At 36.5% G+C, this 24,559-nt stretch overlaps 1 protein-coding gene across 1 annotated transcript in view; it reads left to right on the plus strand.

The window, feature by feature from the left end:
- HCFC2 (host cell factor C2) overlaps window positions 1-22,022 on the plus strand; it is a 42,618-nt gene extending 20,596 nt beyond the window's left edge. The window contains exons 10-15 of the mRNA XM_049884215.1: window positions 5,876-6,053; window positions 11,108-11,311; window positions 11,838-11,914; window positions 13,862-13,999; window positions 16,175-16,360; window positions 18,459-22,022. Coding sequence (XP_049740172.1) covers window positions 5,876-6,053; window positions 11,108-11,311; window positions 11,838-11,914; window positions 13,862-13,999; window positions 16,175-16,360; window positions 18,459-18,773 — 1,098 coding nt within the window. The 3' untranslated portion in view covers window positions 18,774-22,022. The remainder of the gene's footprint in view (window positions 1-5,875; window positions 6,054-11,107; window positions 11,312-11,837; window positions 11,915-13,861; window positions 14,000-16,174; window positions 16,361-18,458) is intronic.
- The last annotated feature ends 2,537 nt before the right edge of the window (window positions 22,023-24,559 follow it).

Consider the following 24,559-nt stretch of genomic DNA (forward strand, 5'->3'; position numbering starts at 1 on the left):
CCAGGATCATGATAGAAGGTCCTGGGTAGAATGAGTAAAAAACATAGAACAAGATTCAAATTAAAAAAAAAAAAAGACCAGACTTACTGGTCTGAAAGAGATTAGATGAACCCCTGAGACTGTTGCCCTAAGACAAGCTTCTAACTTGAAACTATAGACACTCCTGGAGGCCACCTTTCAGCCAAATAATAGGCAGAGCTGTAAGATAAACCATAGCATCTGTGAAGAGTGTGCTTCTCAGAACAATCTACTATACAAGACCAAAAGGGCAACATTTGCCCAAAACCAAAGACAAGAAGACAGGGAGGGACAGGAAAACCAGACTAATGGAAATGGGGAACCCAGGGAGAAAATGGGGAGAGTGCTGGTACATTGCAGGGATTGCAACCAAGGTCATGAAACAATTTGTGTAAGGATCATTGATTGGAAAATTAATTTGCTATGTAAACTTTCACCTAAAGCACAATCAAATGTTAAAAAAAAAAAAGAATGTATAAGGTAGTTTCTTTTTTAGTATTTCCTCCTTGGACCCATCCCTCCTGGGGTCCCCTGTCTTTATGTTCTAGTGTGTTCTGGTCTTCTCTAGGCCTGCTAGTGTACTGGTCTTCTCTAGGCCTGCTGCACAGCCATCATCTTGGAACTTCCATTTGTTTCATCTTGTTGTTAGTTGTCATTCAGTTGGTTCCAACTCATAACGACCTGATGTATAACAGGACTGAACGTTGCCTGGTTCTGCACCATCCTCATGAACACTGGTATGTTTGAACCTATTGTGTTACTGTGTTAATCCATCTCATTGAGGGTTTCCCTTGTTTTTGCTGATGCTCTACTTTACCAGACATGAATGATGTTCTTCTGTAGTGCTTTGTTTTTCCTGATGATATATTCAAAGTTAGCAAGACTTGTCATCCTCACTCTAAGGAGCATTCTGGTGATATTGCTTCTAAGGCTGATTTGTTCTTCTGGCAATCCATAGTATAGTCAATATTCTTTGCCAGCACCGCAGTTCAATGCGTCAGTTCTTCGTCTTTTTTTTTTTCATTGTTCAGCTTTTACACGTGTATGAGGCGATTGAAAAAACCAGGCACACCTTAGTCATCAAAGTGACATTGTTGCTTTTTAAAATTTTAAGGAGTTTTTTGTTGTTGTTTTGTTTTGTTACAGCAGATTGGCCCGGTGCAATATGTTGTTTGATTTCTTGACTGCTGCTACCATGGGCGTTGATTGTTGATCCAAGGAGAATGAAATCTTTGACAGCTTCAGTTTCTTCACCCTTTATCATGTTTATCAGTCTGTGTTTCATCTTAAGAATTCCTTTTATCTCTTTCCATGTTTCCTGTATCTCATTTCTTCCTCTTTCTTGAAATTTTCCCTTGTTTTGCTGAAACCCTCCCTCCAGTAGTTTCCTGAGAAAGGGTTGATGAAAGGTAAACTTTTTGAGATCTTGCTGTACAAATGGCTTGTGGGAGGTGTCTGACCTCCTCCAACCCCACAAGGCAGAAGGAGAACCAAGATCAATAGCCCAAGGCTGATTCCTATGAGGTGGAGGTCAGACACACCTCATCTCTTTGCCATCTGTACTAATTCTGATACCAACTGTCCCGCCCACAGCACTCTCTACTGGGTTTGAAAATTCATTGCAATGGCCACACAGAACTCACAGACCATTCTCACAATTACAGGGCTTATTAGGGAAGTAACAGTTACAATTCAGGCTCAAGAGTGCTCAGGATACAGTTCTCGCATCAAGATAGCCTCTCCCCAGCTGTGCTTTCAGGCACGCCTCTCCCAGGCCCTCAGTCTCTGCCCAAAGGCACTCACTCAGCTTTCTCCATGGGCCGGGAAGCCCATCGAGCCATCTCCTGCTGCTGGGTCTCTCCTGCTGGTCCCTTCTTCCTTGGTGTCGGTGGGCTCATCCTCTCCACTCTGGGAATTGGCTCTCTTTTAATGCAAAACTGATCAATCCCCTTGGAAGGCCACAGTTACCCTATCATATGATCACCTGGGTAGAAGTTACAAGACCATGGCTTGAAGGCCACACACAAAAGTAATTAATCACACCGCACTTGTGTATCTGAAACTATGTTTCATCTAGTCACAGTTTGGCTGGGTTATAGAATTCTGTATTGGAAACGGTTCCCTCCAAAATTTGAGGGCATTTTTCTACTGTCTTTTAGCATTCAGTGTTGCCACATGACTTCCTGATCCTTTATATGTGACCTAATTTTTTTCTTTTTACCCCCAGTATTTTGAAATTTCATCAGTGATGTGCCTCAGGGTTTATCTTTTCATTTGTTGGGCTGTGTACTCATTGAACTTCATGATTCTGGAAACTCTTTGCTTTCATTATTGATTATTCTCTCTTTTTTTTAAAACTCCTATTAATTGAATGATATTCCTGAACTAGTCCTCTTATTTACTTTTTTCTCCTGTTTTCCACCTTTTTGTTTATTCTACTTTCAAAAAAATTTCTTTATTTTATATTATAAATCTTCTACCCAATTTTTAAATATATTCAAGCACATACTTAATTTCTAAAAGCCGGATCTTATTCTTTGTTTCTTTTTATAACATCTTATTCTTGCTTCAGAGTCCCGGTGGCACCCTGGTTAAGAGTTCAGCCGCTAACCAAAAGGTCAGCTGTTCGAATCCACCAGCCACTCCTTTGAAATTCTATGGAGCAGTTCTACTCTGTCATATAGGGTCACTATGAGTCAGAATCAACTCAATGGCAGTGGGCTTTTTTTTTATTTTATTCTTCTTGAATATAATATCTTCCTTTATCTCTTTAAGGAGATAAATTATGCTTAAATTTTTTCTTTTTTGGAGTTTTAGTATGTAATATTTCTTTCAAGTTCTTTTTTTTTTCCTTTGGTCTCAGCCTTTCACAATAGAGGCTTTCGTCAAATGTCTGGTGATGCTTGGCTCTTCTTTCATGAGGCATTAAGAAGGGACTTGGGAGCTCTATGTATGCAGGCATGGCTTGCTGATTAGTAGATCTTAGGGTGATTGGGGGAGCCTACAAATATCAGTATCTGTGGGTCTTTTCACTTGGGCCAATAAGTTTCCCCTGAGAACTTTCCCTTCTTACCTGGGGGTTATGTGCCTGGCTGTCAGTATTCTGGGAGGCTGGTAAAGGAATGAGGGGAGGGTCTGTGTTCACCATGCACATTTTCACTCATTCCCTATTTTCAGAATGGGTTCCTCTTCTTTACCCTCACCTGAGGGACACTGTACCATAATCTAGAACCTCACATTTTAACCTTTCTGCCTCTTTTGCATCTTCAGTTAGTAAGGGGGAGAGGAATTTGTCTGCTGACAGAGCAGGCCTGGAGCTATGACCACTTCTTAGACAATCTTCCTTATTATCAGCCTCCTGTGTGTACTTACACTCTCGTTTGTTTTTTGTATACTTGCACTTTTCACCTTTGCTTCCAAAATACCTGATGCCTACAATTCTAGCCTTTCTGAGTTCTGTGGCACAAATGGTTTGTATCTTAGAGATTTTCCAGCTACAGGTGCTTAGCTTTCGGGTTTCTCTGTTTTACTTCTTCTTATCTACTGTTGTCTCTTCTCCCATTCTCTCCCTTTTTTTTAAATAATATTTTATTTGTTTTGGTAAAAGTTTAATAGCAAATTAGGTTTCCATTCAACAGTTTCTCCTCAGATTGTTCAGTGACATTGGTTACAATCTTCACAATGCATGAACATTCTCATTATTTCCGTTCTGGTTGTTCCATTTCCAGTAATTGAGTTTCCCTGGCCCCTTACCTTCTCATCTTTGTTTTTAAAGTAATTGTTGACCATTTCCCATTCTCTTTTTCCTTGTGAGTTTATACCTTCAGAGTTTTTTTTTTTAATTACAATCATTTGAGTTAGTTTTTTTGAGGAATCTCCTGAAAGATATATGTTTAATCTACCATGTTTAACCAGGGCTTGTTTTTGTTTTACACAATTCTGATTAAATTAGCTGATATTTAAGCAAAGAGCACATTAGTGACACTATAACATGGAGACTTTGGAATTAAATAAACTTAGGTTCAAGTTCCAGCTCTGCTACTTACCGGCTACCTGACTGTGGGTATATTACTTAAGTTCTCTGACCCTCAGTTCCTTCATCTATAAAATAGAGACTGTATTATCCAGTTTAGATTGTTGTGAAGATTAAATGAGTTACAAAGTATATAAACATGTAGCACAATGCCTGGCACATAATGCCCCATGAATGGTTGTGGCTATCATCATCATCATCATTCATTAACAGCAGCACCATCACCACCAATTAGAAGGGAAGTACAGAGCATGTTACAGGACAAGTATCCGTACAGCCATGAGAAACTACTGTTGTTGTTAGGTGCTGTCAAGTTGATGCCAACTCATAGCAACCCCATGTACAATAGAACGAAACACTGGCCTGTCCTGTGCCATCCTCACAATTGTTGTTACGCTTGAGCCTATTGTTGCAGCCACTGTGAAAGTCCACCTTGTCATTGAGGGTCTTTCTCTTTTTCACTGACCGTCCACTTTACCAACATGAATTTTTTCTCCAGGGACTGGTTCCTCCTGATAAGATGTCCAAAGTATGTGAGATGAAATCTTACCATCCTTGCTTCTAAGGAGCATTCTGGCTGTACTTCTTCCAAGACAGATTTGTTCATTCTTCTGGCAGGCCATGGTATATTCAGTATTCTTTGCCAACCATAATTCAAAGGCATCAATTCTTCTTCCATCTTCCTTATTCATTGTCCAGCTTTCACAGGCATATGAGGCAATTGAAAATACTATGGCTTGGATCAGGTGTACCTTAGTCCTCAAAGTGACGTCTTTGCTTTTTAACACTTTAAATATGTCTTTTGCAGCAGATTTATCCAATGCAATACATCATTTGATTTCTTGACTGCTGCTTCCATGGGTGTTGATTTGTGGATCCAAGTAATATGAAATCCTTGACAACTTCAGTCTTTTGTCTGTTTATCATGATGTTGCTTATTGGTCCAGTTGTGAGGATTTTTGTTTTCTTTATGTTGAGGTGTTATCTGTACTAAAGGCTGTAGTCTTTGATCTTCATCAATAAGTGCTTCAAGTCCTCTTCAGTTTTTTTTTTTTATTGAGAAACTATAATAATTAACAATAGTTAACAATAAAGTTGGAGACAGAAAAGTAATAAAAAGCAGGTGACTAAAAAAGGGCAACATATTGGGGTATTTGAATGAAGCCAGACCACTTTTATGGTCCAGGTTACCTGTAGGTATTACTATGTAATAACAGATGTTCACATTGATGACTTGAATTATAAAAAATTTGAATGTGTTAATTATAGTGTATTCAAGAAAAAGAAAGACATAATTAGGAAGACTCCTATTCAAAATGTTTAGTAGTAAAGAATATTGAAATGTATAGGTATCAAATATTTATATCTATATGGAAAACTCAAAGCGGTTCACTTGCCTGAGGGTTCCATATAACCAAGATTTTATTTTTAGGAGTCATTTGATCTTTAGGATACGTACCTGACCTTTGTTAAGAAAATCTGACCAGAAAATTAAACTCAGTGGTGTTGGTGCTGTCTTTTACATTACATAAGTACTTGTAATGTTGGCTACACATAAAACACAGATTTTTTTCCTTAAAATATGCCCTCTCTTTTCCTTTCAAAACTGGCCTTTTGAAGATGGAAATTAACTAAAAAGAAATCATTTTCTTGAACAGTTATAAAATATAAAGAATAACCCTATAGAAATTAAGCATATAATTTTAAAATTTTTATATTTTGGTAAACTTTTTATTTTCAAAACCATTTAAGTGTTAAGACTTAATTCTTGTTTGGTGCGTATTGAACATAGCTTGCTACAATAACCTATTTTCTTTCTTACAGATCCATGATACAGCAAACAGTACAAAAACTGAGCATACTGCTATGAAAGGAATTTTAATGAAAAACAACCCAGATCTAAAAGCATCAACTGATTCTAATGCCATTTTACTTTCATCTTCACCAACTAATGCTTCTAATCATAATAGTTGTATGGCGGATATCTTAAGGAAAAATGAAGGTATAATGATGGCATTTTACGTAAAACTAAAGCTTTTTATAATATTGGTAGGAAATTTTAGGGTCTTTGAAAAAGTAAATGTTATGTGGTTTTGATCCATTTTCCTAATAAGTAAAATACCTACTATATTGAACCTAGTTAGAGTGATGTCAAAATACCAAGTAAGCACTTTGAATAGTAATGAATTAGTTATGAGCAATAGGATTTATTATTTTTTTTAATTTTAATGTGTTTTAGGTGAAAGTTTATAGTGCAAATTAGTTTTTCATTCAAAATTGTTATACACAAATTGTTTTGTGACTTTTGTTGCAATTACTGTAATGTCTCACCCTTTCGCTTTCCACCCTGGGTTCTCTGTGTCTATTCATGCAGTTTTTCTGTCCTTTCTTGCCTTCTTGTCATTGCTTTTGGGCAGGTGTTGCCCAATTGGTCTCTTATATTTGATTGAACTAGGAAACATGTTCCTCATGTGTATTATTGTTTGTTTTATAGGCCTGTCTAATCTTTGGCTGAAAGAGAGCTATGGGATTTAAATGAGGCAGAATTTGTTATATGACATTTGCTGGCGGCCAGTGTCACTATTCCATTACTGAGTTTTATTTGTTTATTTTTCTGTCATGCATAAAATCGTTATGTTTATTGCAAGGTAGTCATGGCAGGCATGCAAGACCTCAAGACGGTCATTTAGCATTGGAGAATCAGAATTAACAATTACGACGTTAGGTTACATGTTAGAGTTCTAATCTTTAGACTCTCGGCTTTTATCTTTAACAAGCGGTCTCGGGGAGGAGACTTGATCACCCCTCAAACTCAGAGGAGGTTCCCTGTAGCTGAGGTCCAAGGTCAGTTGTGAGCAGCATCTCAGCAGGCTTCTCAGTCCTCAGATGGTCAGAGAAAGCTTTTGCTTCTGTCTTCTCCGAAAATGAGCAGAAATTCATGGATTTATATACCCTATGTGCTGTTGTGTTCTACTATAATTGGTATGTTTTATTGTCAGTTAAGGAGTTGTATAACATATTCATGTTTGTTAATTTATATGATTTTTTATTGCCAGTTAGGGAATTGTTTTCTTGTTTTTTTTTTATTGTACTTTAGATGAAGGTTTACAGAACAGACTAGGTTCTTACTAAACAGTTAGTGCACATATTGTTTTGTGACATTGGTTAACAACCCCATGACATGTCAGCACCCTTCCTTCTCAACCTTCGGTTCCCTATTACCAGCTTCCCTGTCCCCTCCTGCCTTCTAGTCCTGGCCCCTGAGCTGGTGTGCCTCTTTAGTCTTGTTTTATAGGCATGTGTAATCTTTGGATGAAGGCGAACCTACTGAGTTTTATTTTCGTAGCACTTTTAACTACTTGAAATTATTTGGTGCAGGGATCTTGTCTATTTTGTTCATCATTATTTTCTTAATACCCAGAACTGTGCCTGGTAAGTAGTGGTCACTTTGTAAACATTTGTTTAGCAAGTACTGGATTAGCCTCAGAAAGATAGAAGAAAGTTCCTTTTTGAGAACTGTTGATTGGCTAATCGCATTTATGAGACAGGTTGTGATATGGTAATGCTTACATTTAAAATGAGTTTATTCAAATATTCTGATGCCATTTCAGATATATAAAGCATTGCTTCTGATTTCAGTTTCAAAAATTATTATATAAATCTCGTTCTGATATATACCTGATATAGATACATGTGACTTTATTTTTAATCTGAAAAAATCATGATAGGTGATATGAATCTAATTCCTCTTCAGTGTTTCAAACTTAGCAAGATGAATATTCCTTTTATTTCCATTTCCCTTTATGAGTTTATGGTAGATAAAAATATCTGAGGAAAATGATTTCCTATCATTTTTCTCATTTTATTACTTGTGGAAGAGGAGAGCTGTTTTGTTTTGTTGACTTTATGAGATAAGGGAATTATTTGGTCATAATTATAAAAGGTTGGTCCTGCCTGAATCTCAATTTAGCTTTCTTTCCTGTAGTGATTTCCTGTATATTTATCTTACAAACAAGTTTATACTCTTGAAAAGAAATACAAAAGAGTTTTGAGATTTTAGACTCTTAATGTATTCTAAATCCTACATAGTAAAGCAGTTTGAATAAGATTAATACTAAGCAAGTGGGGAAATCAGAGTGGTTACAGTAACAGTGCCTGGCACATCATAGGCATTCATATGTTTGAATGAATGTCTCCCTAGTCTCAAATGAACAGGAGGAGACTGGGTGTTTTCTCTGCAGGTTGGGGTAACTGTTGAAGGGTCTGTTTTAGAAAGTAAAGGAGTGACATGATGAGATTTTTTTTTTTTTTTAAAGAGCACTCAGCCTCGGGAAGAACTCGACTGGGAAACGATTGGGAGACTTGTTAGGAGGTTCTTTTAGGACTCCAGGAGATGCATATAGAGACTGACTGAAGTAATGGGTGGAGTAGAGAGGAGAAAATACATGATTTAACAGACTTAGAAAGTAGCATTTATTAAACTTTGCGATTGGTTCCATGTGAGAAATGACAATGAGTTGAACATGAGTCCTGGTTTTTTAGGTTGGACATCTGGATGGATGATTATGCTCTTAAGATTAGAAATGCAGGAACAAGGACAAATTTGGGGAAAAGATAGGTTGAACTTTGAACTTTCCATTTTTGAGGCACTTGAGGAAGTTTTGGATAAGCAGCTGGATACCTAGGTATGGAGTCTAGGAGGTAGCCCTGGACTGTAAATAAAAATTTAGAAGTTAAGAGTACCTAAAATGTAAGTACCACAAGAGCGGGGAACTTGTCTGTCTTATTCATTGCAATATTCCCAGTACTTGGAACAGTACCTGCCACATATGTATTTGAGAAATGAGTGAGTCCATGAATGGACAGGAAAAATATGTAGAAGAAAAAAGAAGAGGCTTAGGAACACTAACATTTAAAGAGTCATTTCAAGAAGAGAAGCCAGCTAAAGAGATTGAGAAGCTTTTAGAGGGTTAGGAAGGGAACCCAAAAACAGTGGTATTGTATTTTTTTCCTTTATAGTGGGCATCACAGTTTGTGACTATACATTTTTAATTGTGTATGTTTGTCTCTTTCTACCACTGTACGTTCTATGAGGTAAAAACCATGCCTGCATTGTTCACCATTATAGAAACAAGAACAGTGTGTGTGGTAGATAGTAAACCTGTTGCCGTCCAGTCTATTCCAAATCATAGCAACTGTATATGACCGAGTAGAACTGCCTCATAGGGTTTGCAAAGCTGAAATCTTTATGGGAGCAGACTGCCACATCTTTCTTCTGCAGAGTGGCTGGTGAATTTGAACTGCCAGTCTTTTGTTTAACAGCCAAGCACTTAACCACTGTACCACCAGAGCTCTGTCTGATAAATAATAAACCCTCAATATGGTAAGATGAATATATGTAAGTCATAGAAGGAAATGGCTTCAGAAAGAATATATGGTCAGCATTGTTAATATTGCAGAAAGGTCAAGTAAATGAAAATTGAGTACTATCCCTTGGAAATCACTGCTGTTTGCTAGAGCCATTTCATTAGAGTAGTGTGCTAGAAACCAAATTTTGGGGAGCTCAGGGAAGCATAGATTGTTATAAAGGGAATTAGTGATGGGAGATAGTAACCAGAGAGTATTTGTGGTGTCAAGAAGGAGATGTGTTTGTTTGCTTGAAAGACTTGATTATATTTATGGACTTAGAGTGAGACACTACTAATGAAGAAGAGTCTGAAAACCTTGGAGAGAGAGGAATGATGAAAGAGAGTCAAAAAATATGGGGGAGGAAGGTCAGCTCATCCTCTGAAACAGAAAAGAAGACAGGGAGGATAGGCACTGTCATAAATATTTTCTAGTTTGGGGTGGAAGTAGACAGAAAGTTGAGAAAATTCATGCTTGATGATCTCAGTTTTTTTTTCTCTAAAATAAGAGGCAAGGCCATTTGCTGATAATTCTTAAATCTGTGATTTATTATGGAGTTTGAGAACAGTGATTCAGTATTTAGAATAGAAGAGGGAGCTGAGGTATTAGACATCCATTATAGATATAATATACTTTATATTTTTATAGATTTTATTCATAATTGTTGTTGTTAGGTGCCATTGAGTAGGTTTCAACTCATGGCAACCCTGTGTGCAACAGAATGAAACACTGCCCGGTCCTGTGCCATCCTCACAATCATTGTTATGCTTGAACCCATTGTTGCAGCTACTGTGTCAGTCCATCTTGTTGAGGGTCTTCCTCTTTTTCGCTGACCCTCTACTTTACCAAGCGTGATATCCTTCTCCAGGGTCTTATCCCTGCTGATAATATGTCCAAAGTATGTGAGATGTACTCAGTCTCACCAACCTTGCTTCTAAGGAGCATCCTGGTTGTACTTCTTCTAAGATACGTTTGTGTGTTCTTTCTTTACCAAGACCACAACTCACAGGCGTCAGTTCTTCTTTGGTCTTCCTTATTCACTGTCTAGCTTTCATGTGTGTAACAGGCAGTTGAAAACACCATGGCTTGGGTCAGGTGCACCTTAGTCCTGAAGGTAATATCTTTGCTTTTCAACACTTTGGAGAGGTCTTTTGCAGCAGATTTGCCCAGTGCAATACGTTTTGTGATTTCTTGACTGCTGCTTCCATGGGCATTGATTATGGATCCAAGTAAAATGAAATCTTTGACAACGTCAATATTTTCTCCATTTATCATGATGTTGCTTATTGGTCCAGTCGTGAGGATTTTTGTTTTCTTTATGTTGAGGTGTGATCCATATTGAAGGCTGTGGTCTTTGATCTTTATCAGTAAGTGCTTCAAGTCCTCCTTACTTTCAGCAAGCAAGGTTGTGTTATCTGCATAACGCAGGTTGTTAATGAGTCTTCCTCCAATCCTAAGGTCCCATTCTTCTTCATATAGTCCAGCTTCCCAGATTAACATAATGGTAAATTTATATGAATGCCAATTTGAGGTACTTACGTTTCTGATTTTAAAATTGAAAATGCCAAGACTTATATGACAAGAACTGTAAGACAGAACAGTTATCTACAGGTATTATATTAATAATTGCTCCTTTCCCTTTAATTGTAGGTCCTCACACTTCAGCAAGTGTAGGTGTTCTAAGTAGTTGCCTGGGCTTAAGAACAGTAATCCCTGAAACTTCTGTATCCAGTACTGTTTGCAGCGCACAAACTATGGTAACCCAGCAGACCATTAAAACTGAATCATCCAGTACAAATGGGGCAGTTGTTAAAGATGAAACTTCACTAACAGCATTCAGTACCAAATCTGAAGGTTTGAAATGTGTTTCACATACTGTATTTTGAGCCATTTATGTATAGAAATTCATCAACTCATTTGTCTTAGGTGGAAATTGTATTTCATCTTGGATTGAATTATATATAAGCAGATAAAGCATTTCAATTAAAATCACCAACGGTGTGTTCTGTACTGCCTTACATGAAATATTTAGATTAGCACATGAATAAATTCAAATTTTTTTTCCCTTAGAAAAAATTAGTTGTAGACTATGGATCAGCAGTTCTCCCAGCTGAATCACTGTATAATTTTGTAAATTTTTGTTTTATTAACTTTTGTAGTAGGAATTATGTTTCATCTTTGGTAAACATTCTCAGAAATTTTAGCTTAGTCATCAAACCTTTGAAAAAAGAACTTGTTGAATTCATTCGATTTAAGGGTTCTGTATTTCTAATAATTGTGATTTTTCTCCTCTGGTTATTTTTTTGTATTTATGAAGCATATTTTAATGTGTCTGTTTGATAAGTGATTGTGTAAGTCTGATTTGTTGTTTTATTTTTAGTTGATGAAACATGTGCACTGCCTGCAATTAAGATCAGCCGTGTAGAGACCCATGCTGCAGCAACAGTTCTGTTTTCTGTAAGTACAAGACCTGGTGATGATGCATGTTTACATAGGAGTATGTTTTTAAATGCTAAGCAGCTTTTAAATAAATTCATAAAAAGGTCCTATCTTAGTAATGGATAGACATAAATTTAGAATTGAATGGTTGGATAGAAAAACCTCCACAATATAATATTCAGTGAAAAAAGCTAGATAAAAATTATATATATATACTGTGGTCCCAATTTTGTTAAAAAATATATACAATACATGCACTCAAGCTCTCGCATGTGCCCACACACATACATGCCAAAATATTAGATGACTCTAGCTGGGTAGTGGGACCACAGATAACTTGTACTATCTCATTTATGCTTTCTATAATTTTCTGTACTGAAAATGTGTTCTTTTTATAATTAGAAATATGTGTGTGTGTGCACATGTACGTGCATGTGTGTGTATATATATAAAATATTACATATATTACATTCATGGTTTAAAGAGTAAATGGTAGAATATGTTATGGAACATAAAACCTGGATGGCTCATTGCCAGCTACGTAATAGGAGCACAAGAGAATATTGTAATATTGGGTTAGACATACATGTAGTATAGCTGAATAATCTCTGATGTTGGCACCAAGTATTGTTTTATGGAAGGCTAGAAGTGGTCCTCATGGCACCACACTTAAAATGCTAGGAGTGTGCCTCACAAATATACCAAGGTTGTCTTAATTAGATAAATATGAGGATAATATATACTTTGTAAGAATTTTTTTTTCATTTTAGTCATTTCATCTTTACTACTATGTGCAAGAATTTTTATTTGACCTAATATTTACCTTTTAGAATCTTTAAGAATTATCTATAGTTTTCTTTCAATCATGATTTTATGGATTTTGATCATATTTTACCTTCATTAGCTTTCACCTTTCCAGAATGTTAAGACCTAGTGTTCATAGAGTCTTCTCAGGGAAGGATTATTAAAATGAATTTTTTTCTCTTAACATGTGTTTTGCAGTGCATCAGCCAGAATATTATTTGTTATTTTAGTAGGAGCCAGTTGTTTTATAAAAATTGTTGAAGAGAGTTTTTACAGCCTTAAAAAATGAAAAGTTTTAAACCACCTTTTTTTTAATCCTTAAAGACTTCTAGTTAGCTCACTTTGTCATGTGTGATAGCCTAAATAACAAATAATGTGAATTATAAGCATGTACCTCTGCTGTTATATATTTAAGACAGAAATAAATAACTGAAGTGCACATTTGTTTTGAGCTTCTGGAAACAGTGTCTCATTTATAAAGAAGATGGCTTAAAAAGGTTAGTTCCAGGGATAAGTATAATTCACTTATCACTAAATGTAGCTTAAGGTAGAGGAAGTTTATTTGTTTTAAAAAAGCAGGGTAAAAACTGTAAAACTGTGTAATATGTTCCTCTTTAGTGAATTTATAAACTAAAAGTATATTCAAATTGCATTTTAGTTTTGAACATTTTTTCTCCTTTTAGGTTTGGAGAATCACAGGTATTTCAAATGCAAGGATCACTGAATTTCTGCTAGCTGTTTTTGAATCTAGAAATGAGCCAGCTTGGAATGAATTTTTCTTTATTGCTCGTTTGGAGCAAGTTGTAATGTCACACCAAATTGGATTACATTTTCTGAGAGAGTCTCTGAAGTGACAATGTTCTATAAAACAGCTGGCATTTAACATACCACTGATTTGAGAGCATGCTAACTCCAGCTAGGTTGGTAGTACAGAGCTGCTGGCTTGGAGAATGCCTGTCACTCCCCATGTTTGAATTAGCATCCCTGTTTCCCTGTCAATTGACCTCATCTCTTAAGACTTTATTTACTTAGGAACTATTATTAACGTTGTGGTGTTTACCCATATACCCACTTATAGATCACTGCATGGATTTATTAGCTATTGAAATTTTGTATATGATCAGTAAGAATCGTCATAAACTTCTCTCTCTCTGAAATTAGAAAGAGGCTTCTTCAAATCCAGTGGCCACGGTGAAAACAGGAGAACGACAGTGGTGTGATGTGGGAATTTTTAAAAATAACACAGCTTTGGTGAGCCAGTTTTATTTGCTGCCAAAAGGGAAGCAAAGCATCGCAAAGGTAGCTATTGATACTTTTTCCACACTGAGTTATAAGACTCAAGAATGAGGTTTTTTTATAGCTCTGATTCAACTCACTTGAATGAATGAATTTGGAATCTGTTCACAATCTATAATTAAGAGTTTTGTGTACCTGTTTATCAGTGCGCTGGTGGCACCAGTGGTTAAGCGTTCAGTTGCTAACCAAAATGTCAGCAATTTGAATCTACCAGCGGCTCCTTGGAAACCCTATGGGGGCAGTTCTACTCTGTCCTATAGGGTTGCCACGAATCGAAACCGACTCAACAGCAACAGGTGTGGTTTTTTTTTTTTTAATACCTGTTTATCTTGTATTCTTTTTTAAGACTCTTTTTTATAAAATATATCACAAGCGTGTAATTAAAAAATTTTTATACAATTACAGGGCTGGATTCTGAGGTGTAGTCTAGTCTGGCCAGCACAGATAAGGGCTTTTTTGTTTTTGTTTCTATAATCTCTAATTTTGTTACCCAGTATGTTTTGAGAATGGAATCAGTTATTGGGAGATATCTTTTATTTCTGATTTCACAATTTTAAAGACTTTAATAGAATAAAAGTCTCTGCATTCCGTTAAATACAATCTAATTTTCCCTTGATGCTGAAGCCCCTTAAGTGGACTTCTTATGTATATGTGAGACATCAGCCCTTAAAGAATTATAGAATAGATAACAAGTCCAGAGCATATCGGACTTATTTTTTTCTGAGTTGGGGAATTCCAGGCAGGGAATTGCCAAAGAAATGGTTATCCATTTTGAATTTCCTGAAGGTCTAAAAAAGTAGAGACTAAATCATTTATCAATTTATTTTAGTTTCTCAAATATTACTTCTCATGCCTCCCTTTTTCATATTGAATTTTTCCAAGCCTTGACAAAAATAAAAGTATTGGTTAATAATGTGTTAGTAGTATGCATCATTAAAGTTCTGGCTATAGTTCAACTTAATATATAAAGAAATACCCATGTTTAAGGGCCTACTAGCTACCTGACTTTCCCCAAAAGAAAAAAAAAAGGCGTAAAATTTAGAGCTAGTATACTTGGGTTTGAATACTAATTCCATTATTCAGCAATGACCTTGGGGAAATCACTTGCATAACCTCTCTGAGACTCAGTTTCCTCATTTACAAAATGGGGGTGACAAAAGAGTTGGAATCAACTCGAAAGTAACAAGTTTGGTTTTATTCCGTTAAAGTGGGGTGTTGCATGGTGCTACCTGTCTTATAGGGGTGTTGTAAGAGCTAAAGAGAATATTTAAAAATTATTTGAAAGTTGTTAAGTCTTATGACATTCCTACCTAGATTACATGTAATGTAGTTATGTATTCAGTTTAACATTTATTCAGTGTCTGCTGAATATTATTTTTTATCATAGTGAATTATATGTAACAAGAAATTGCCGTTTTAACCATTTAAAGTTCAAGTCAGTGACATTACATTCACCATGTTGTGCAATCGTTATTTCTGTTCCCAAAAGTTTTTCATCACCCCATACAGAAACTCAGTACCCCTTAAGCAGTAACTCCTGTTTGCTCCCTCCCCCCAGCTGCTTTCTGTCTCTATGCATTTGCCTATTCTAGATATTTCATATAAATAAGTGGGATCATATGGTATTTGTTCTTTCGCGTGACTTTTTTTACTCAGCATATTTTTAAGGTTCATCCATGTTGTATCATGTATGAGAACACCCTTTCTATTTGTGGTTTATGGCTGAATAATATTCCGTTATATACATATATGTCATGTAATATAGTGCACTTACGAAAATACTTCACTGGGGAGGGTGCAGTTGGCAAAAACATATAACATGCATGTTATTTGTGTAAAAATATAATACCTAGGAGTGGGATTGCTAGGTCATACGGCAATTCTGTGTTTAACTTTTTGAGGAACTCCCACACTTTTCCACAGCAGCTGTACCATTTTGCATTCCCACCACCAATGCATGAGGATTCCAGTTTCTCCACATCCTCACCAACACTTGTTATTTCCATTTTTCTGACAGTAGCCATACTGGTGGGTGTGAAGTGGTCTGTCATTGTGGTTGGGATCTGCATCTCCCTAATGACATTGAGCATCTTTTCATGTGCCTTTTGGCCATTTGTATATCTTCTTTGGTGAATTAATTGCCACTTTTCCTTAACTTTTGCATATTTTGTATTTTAGGTAGGAAATGCAGACGTGCCTGACTACAGTTTACTTAAGAAACAAGATCTTGTTCCAGGCACAGGATACAGATTCAGGGTTGCTGCAATCAATGGTTGTGGGATAGGCCCTTTCAGCAGAATCAGTGAATTTAAAACTTGTATTCCTGGTTTTCCTGGAGCTCCTTCTGCAGTCAGAATTTCAAAGGTGAGAAAATGAAGTCAAGGCTTGTTGGTGATTTAAATTATTTGAAACTTTGTAGATGTAGTAAAATTGCCAGTTTAGAGGTTCTTGTTAGCATCTAATGAAATGAAAGTTATCCAGAAGTGAGTGGTTTGAAAAATATTTTTTTGTTGATCGTTCATGATATTTGTAAGGACCAGATTTCAAGCAGAATTACAGCATCCAAATCACAGAAAGGGAGGGAAATCTGGTGTGTTTCTTTTTATTAGCTTTGTTCTTGTTACAGAACTAAAAAATGTGTGCTGGAGAGTCTTAAAACACACTGCTATATTGGATTATATTTTATCCTAAGGTTCTGCCCCTCCTTAAAAAGGAAAAGGTCTGCTTTCAGGGAGGGAAAAAGCCTCTTATGGATATGTCAACCCAAGACAACCCTCTAGTTTGATGATTTTCAAGAAGAACTCGCAGAACTCAAAAAAGCTGCTATATTCACAGCTATGGTTTACTCATAGCGACCTTTATGGTTTCTTACAGTGAAAGAATATGTATTAAAATCAGCAAAGGAAAAAGGTGCGTAGCAGAGTCCAAAAGAAACCAGGCATAAGCTTCCAGTTGTCCTCTCTCAGTGGAGTTTGGGACAGAACTTAATTCTCCTAGCAATGATGTATGACAACATGTACAAACTATTGCCAACTAGAGAAGTTCACTTGAGCCTAGATGTCCAGGATTTTTTTTTAGGAATCAGTCATGTAGTCATGGAGCGCCTGTGTGACTGACCTAAACAACTCAGTCTCCAGTGCGTCCCCCCCCACCCCCAGCCCAAAGGAGGTCAAACTGATACCATGTGGCCCAGGGACCCTGGCGAACAAAAACAAGCATTCACCATAAATCACACTGTTAGCATAAACTATCTGGGGCCCACGACCCCATGTGTGTATATATTAGTATATATAAAGCCAGAAGAATTTATGTTGTTGTTGTTAGATGCCGTTCAGTTGGTTCTTGCTCGTAGCGACCCTGTGTGTACAACAGAACAAAACACTGCCTGGTCTTGAGCCCTCCTCACAATCATTGTGATGTTTGAGCCCATTTTTGCAGCCACTGTGTCAGTCCACCTTGTTGAGGGTCTTTCTCTTTTTTGCTGATCCTTTACCAAACATGACATCCTTCTCCAGGGACTGGTCCTGGACAACATGTCCAAAGTACATAAGACAGAGTCTTGCCATCCTCACTTTGAAGGAGCATTCTGGCTGTACTTCTTCCAAGACAGATTTGTTCATTCTTCTGGCAGTCCGTGGTATATTCAGTATGCTTCACCAGCACCATAACTCAAAGGCATCAATTCTTCTTCAGTCTTCCTTATTCATTGTCCGGCTTTCACATGCATATGAGGCAATTGAAAATACCATGGCTTGGATCAGGCACACCTGAGTCCTCAAAGTGATATCTCTGCTTTTCAACATTTTAAAGAAGTTTTTGCAGCAGATTTGCTCAGTGCAATACATCGTTTGATTTTTTGACTGCTGCTTCCGTGGAGGTTGATTGCGGATCCAAGTAAAATGAAATCCTTGACAACTTCAGAGTTTTCTCTGTTTTCTCATGTTACTTACCTGTCCAGTTGTAAGGATGTTTTGTTTTCTTTACGCTGAGGTGTAATTCATACTGAAGGCTGTAGTCCTTGATTCCTATCTTTTATAAAGGGCATATAATTTAGTTACCCTAGAGTTATTATCAGGTAGGATATTCCAAGGGCTTAGAGATTATGTCCTGGGAATGATCAGGAGCCAGTCCTTTCTTTCCTATGTGCAGTTTGAATACTCCAGATGTGCTGAGCCAACCCTTTACTGCACAGTGAGCACCCCAAGCCCGCTGAGTTAACCCTCTATTGCACATTGGGGTATTACAGGCAGACATTTAAGCTTAGTTGTGTTTTTGAAAAATGGGCGTGAATTAAACATTTTAGATAGGTTTTTTTAAAATCAATAATAAAAGATCTAACATCTAATGCAAATATTTTAGCAAAAAGCAACATTCTGTGTTCTAAAGATAGATTCAGTGTAACAGGTGATAATTAGAGAAAACTTTAGAACCTTTTACTTGTTTTTTTTTTTCCTCCTTCAAGAACGTTGAGGGTATCCACCTTTCCTGGGAACCTCCAACTTCACCCTCTGGAAATATTTTGGAATATTCAGCCTACCTGGCTATCCGTACAGCACAGATACAAGATAATCCAAGTCAGCTTGTGTTTATGAGGATTTATTGTGGTCTTAAGACCTCATGTGTAGTAACTGCCGGGCAGCTTGCAAACGCACACATTGATTACACATCCAGGCCGGCCATTGTGTTCAGGATATCAGCAAAGAATGAAAAGGGCTATGGACCAGCTACCCAAGTTCGATGGCTTCAAGGTAACAATAGGAAAGCACCTTTAAGTTGAACTGGTTTTTTACTGAAGTTGTTGTAATGATGACTATTTATTAGTAACTGGTTATGAAGATTTGTCATTTAAAAGAGTTATTCTTTGATTGTATTTCTAGCAGTTATGAATTTGAGTTTGTAAGTTCTTAAAATGTATTTGCTCAATTCTAGATCCAAATAAAAATAGAAAAGCAAAGACTCTGAAAATTAGTACATACATATATGCATATATGCGTATATATATATTAGTATATGTAAAGCCAAAAGACTTTGACCCCAATATCTTTTATAAAGGCCGTGTAACTCAGTTATCCTGGAGTTATTGAATGATTGTAGTAACTGGCTGTTGTACTTTATGCTCTTACGTAGTGTTCTCTACACTGTAAATACCCTCTTTATGTTCTCTCTCTAACTTCGTTCTCCATGAGCAGTGGTCCTCTAACAACTGTCTCCTATTGAATAATAATTATGATACTAATTTTAAGAACCATTTGATTCTTTTTTGCTTATTTACAGTTAGCAGAAAGCTTAAGAAAATTTTTTTAAAAGTTCAGAAACTCTCTTTTTGAATTCTTACTATTTTCTAAGGATCATGATAAAATACAAAAAGAATAATGGATTTCTTGATTCTTATCAGGCCAATACATTTAATGTATATTTGACCAAAACACTTCACTTAAACTGGCCCTCAGTTTCCTCATTAGTAAATGAGGTAGTTAAAAGACTTTCTCTTTAAGGTCCTTTTCAGCACTAAAATTCTGTATCTTCATGAGAAGTGAGGTATATTCTGAACATTTCAACATCTGTCTTAATCACTTTAACTTTGCTTTCCCTGAAATTAAAACCTTCATAATTTAAAATTCAAAATTAAAGTCTCTGTCCTCCTATTGCAGAAAGAAGCACCTTAACAGGACACAAGTTTTGAAATAGTGTTTTAAACATTTGTAAGATTTTGTAAATGCTCCAAATGTTTTATTTTTGCATTGTTTTTATCTTGAAATTGTATAAACTTTTTTACAACTGAAATATAAGCATTAGACAGCTTACTCAGGTTCCATTATAACCTTAAAGATACAGATAGGTGTTATGAACACTCTGTTAGCAGTAACATGTTTTAAACCTTTAGGAATTTCACAGTTCTACTGCCTGTTCAAATCTGGGATGAATATACAAGAGCAATAATTGCAGAAAAGATAGTTCAGACTAAGAGCTGCATTAGCTGCAGGGGCACAGTCTGTCCTCTAAAGCCACATCACCTTACGCCAGCTTAGGTGGACTGAGTAGCTGTGTCCTCAGACTTTATGTACAATACCCTCAGTAAAGATGGATTTCATTGTGCAGAACTGATATTATATGTGTGTTCCAGTGACTAATTTAAAATGTATAGAATATTTTAATATATAATTTTTATAAAGAACTGGGATTTTTATACTACAGTATTTGTAATTCATGTGTCTCACAAAGTTTCTCTTGAAGAAAATATGCAAACTGTTAGACACATAGAGAGTGATTTCTGAACTCTAAAGGTAAAATAAATGCACTACTATGGTGTTGGTAGAATACCTTTTCTTGTGGCTCTATGAATCCTTAATCTTTAAATGTGTACTTTACAAACAATGTTTACAAGGAGCTCCTCCCATTTGTTATTCCAGCAGGTCCCTTGGTGAGAGCTTCATTCTGCATTTGCTTAACTCATATGCTTTGCTTTTGGCATATGCTTGCTTTTTGCACTAGTAGAATTTTAACTTACCTCATTATTATGTTTGTAATCATTTGTATAGCTTCCATAATGTGTCTGATATAGGCTAAACAAATATTTAACCAAAGTTAAAGATAAAATAAATGGTAAGCAATTTTGCACATATTAAATACTAGGGTTTGTCGTGTGTGTATATTTAGTTGAAAAAACAGTAAGAATGGGAAGTTATAGTAAATGTATATTTCAAGCTCAATTATTTTAATAATGTATTTGCTTTATTAGGAAAAGCCTGCTTTTTAACCCCTTCTTTTGCATTAATCTGTATTATTTAGCAATTTGCATCTTAAAGCACTTCTCTCTCTCTCTTTTTTTTTTTTAAATATTTTTTGTTGTAAAATTGAAGCACTTCCCTTAATGACAAGGGATAAGTTGATTTTAAGCAAAGGATAGAGTATTTGTTTGAGTGTGCACGGTTACACCTATTTAGTATTTTCAGGTCTTTGGTTTACTTTGCTTAAATGCCTCTACTTTTCTAGACCAGGAATATGAAGCTATAGTTCTAACATACAACTTATTTTTCAGAGGGAAGGGCAGTCTTTCTATACCAAGGGATTTGTTAAAATAATAAATGTTTTCACTTTGAGAATTAGCCCAGATTCTGTTGTCATTTTTTGGTGTTTGTACACTAAGCACCAGTCACATTTATCTCTCTGAAAAATGATTGGTGACTGAAAGATGCCATTGAGAAATCTCTGTGGCTTTGACATTAGTAGTTAATATGAGATCTTAGAGCTGTGTGTTCATGAATAGAATGGATTGGGGGTAAATAAAGAGAGAAGTGCATTTAGCTTCTTATCATTTGCACATTTTCTAAGTAAAGATCCTGTTGTGTAGCAGTAGACCATGTCATGCATGTATCTTCCGTAAGAGGATTTACAATGAGTTAAGTTACTTTCTTTAGTCCCCTGGTTGAATAAGGAATTCAGATGTAGCAAGCTTTTATGCCACATCCTCTTCCTGCACTCTGCAACTTTGATTTACATATATAGTAAAAAAATGTTTCATGTTGCATGCTCTTAGAATTATGTTTTCTAAGATACTGTATTGGCTTCATTTTAGTTTAGTAAACCATTTTGGCAATTTTAACTATAAATCAGGCAAATATAAGCTCAATTTTATCTGAAATTTTTAAAAAATTAAAATAATCTGATTGCATGTCACCCTCCACCTCATAACCATATTACATAAATATAATCATCTATAGAAAGGTAAAACCGTTGGTCCATTATTTCGAAAACTTGTAGACTAGCAAAGATTTGTTCTGATTAGAGATATGGTCTTCTCTAAAGATGCTTTTATTTAAGGAAAAAAAAAAGCTGCAGCATTTGTAACATAAAAATAATTTGTAACTTTGGATATAAAGAGATTATTAGTATTTAAAATAATTGTAGTCATCTAATGAAATAGATTGCAAAATAGACTCGGTCTTTGTGTTTTCCAAGAACTGATTTTAGGCAGTTTTATGTATTGTGTACCAATGTTATGTAAAATAAAGCACCTTTTCTACTATATAAGCAGTTATATATGTTATTTATTTTGAACTACGTGAAAGGAAAATTAGTGATGTCAGAGAAAATCTGTAGAAAAATTGATTCTGTATCATTCATTTTAAGTAAGAATATAAGCATTCTCTAAATTGAGAGTTGATTTTGTCTAAAAACTTGTTTCTAAGTTAGTTGGTTCTAACTGGGAATTATTTTCTCATAGAAACAAGATGCCTATCTAACCCTTATTGTAGCTGAACTAGTATGCTTGAAAGTAAAAAGGCAAATGGCTCTAAGGAGTTGTTGTCACCACTTTTTTCTTTTATGTACTGTTAATTTTTTTTCCTTTATCCTTTTTGCCTTTTTTTAATTCACGGCAGCCAGGCTTGTGCCCCACTACTCCATCAAAATAGCTCTTACAGAGGGCAGAGATAACCTTCTATTTCCCAAATCCCATGAACTCTTTCATCATGCTTCATCTTGTTGTTCGAAGCTTTTACCCACTCCCTTGACATTTTCAGGTTTTTTTAGTTTCTGTGATACCATGCTGTCTGTCTTTCCTTATGCACTTACTCCTATTTTCAATCCCCTTCTTCACCTTCACTTCTTTTCTCAAGATTCATGTCAGATGTTGCCAGCCTGATGAAGCATTTCCTGACTACCTTAGTTATCTAGTGCTGCTATAACAGAAATACCACACGTGGATGGCTTTAACAAAACAGAACTTTACTCTCTTGCAGTCTAGGAGGCTAGAAGTCCAAATTCAGGGTGCCAGCTCCAGGGGACGGGTTTCTGTCTATGTTGGCTCTGGGGAAAGGTCCTTGTCATCAATCTTCCCCTGGTCTAGGAGCGTCTCAGTGCAGGGACTCTGGGCCCAAAGGATGCACTGCTCTCCTGGTTCTTCATTCTTTGTGGCATGAGGTCCCCTGGTCTCTCTGCTCCTTTCTCTCTTTTATATTGCAAAAGAGAATGACTCAAGGTACAGTGTAATCTTGTAGGTTGAGTCCTGCCTCATTAACATAACTGCCTCTAATCCTTCATTAACATCACAGAGGTACGATTTACAACACTTAGGAAAATCACATCAGATGACAAAATGGTGGACAGTCACGCAGTACTGGAAATCATGGTCTAGCCAAGTTGACACACATTTTTGGGGTACACAATTCAATCCATAGCACTGACATACTCCACTTCCAGGTAGATTTGACCCCTTCTTTTTGTGTTCCCACTGCCCTTTGTTAAATCTTGCATCATAGCAGCCTAAAAGCTATGTGCCCTTATTTGTTAGCATTGTCCTTTTCCCCCTGCCAGATGGTAGGTCTTTGAGGCGGACTGGGTCTTTATATCCTTCTGTATCAGCCATTTAGCTGGTACTTAAATATTTCAACAAACAGTTAAAGAAAATCCCCACCTTTACACTTTTCCATACCCTCCACTTGGGAGAAAAATGTGACAGTCTGTTTCTGTAAAGATTTACAGCCTTGGAAACCCTATGGAGCAGTTGTACTCTGTCCTACAAGGTTGCCATGAGTTGGAATCGACTTGATGGCAATGGATTTTATACTTCCACGCCCCACTCTCATGTTGAGATCAAAATGAGAGGGAGGCTTTGAAAAGGAAAGAGGTTTTAACAGATTTAACAAGCCCCTGGAGGAAATACAAACTGTATAGCCTTGTCTTACCCTACCCTCCGATTAGTGAGGCTCCTAAGAGAAGGTCAGGGATAAATAAGCGATGTGTCACATATTTGCTGGGCTAAAGGGGATTTAATGTAGGTTTTTATGGATCTCAAGAAGAGGACTTTGATCTAAAAAGACCTGAGTAAGGAGATCGATGGGTATATCTGGATTATGATTTTTAACATAACGTGATCAGGAAAATGAGCTAAAAATCTTTCAAAAGTTAGTCTCTCTAATTTCCATGTAGTGAAGCCATGGACAATTATCTAGCACTAGATAAAAAAACCTAAGGGGTCTTGGTGACAGTGGTTAAGAGCTCGGCTGCTGTCTGAAAGGTTAGCATATCAAACCCCACCAGCTGCTCCATGGGAGAAAAGACCTGGCGATCTTCTCTTATAAGTATTATAGCCTAGGGAACCCTATGGGGCAGTTCTACTCTGTCCTATAGGGTTGCAGTGAGTTGGAATCGACTGGATGGCACACAACAGCAGAAAATAAACTACCTGCTTATTTAAGCACAGGACACTGCTGGAGAACACGGAAGACCAGAATTAGACCTGTACCAGATTCTGTTACATATCAGGTCAGGTCGGTGTTGTCACCTCTGAGCTCGTAGGACAAAGATTTTTACCCTACAGGAAGATAAGGTGACATTGGCACACCTTCCTTCCAAGCCATCCGGTTACGTTTGTGAGTCCCTATACTTACATATTTCTGTAACTCTAAAAAAAATCCACCCAGTGCCTCTGTAACTCTAGAAAAGGCTTATTTTGATCATGCCTGGAAATATGAACTGCAGCATTCTGGGGAAAAACAAATTCTGTAAACTGGATGAAGAAAGAAAAGGCTATAAAATCTCAGGAATCAGTAACCTTGTTCA

This window comes from Elephas maximus, chromosome 4 (assembly GCF_024166365.1).
Source record: "Elephas maximus indicus isolate mEleMax1 chromosome 4, mEleMax1 primary haplotype, whole genome shotgun sequence".
Lineage (NCBI taxonomy): Eukaryota > Metazoa > Chordata > Mammalia > Proboscidea > Elephantidae > Elephas > Elephas maximus.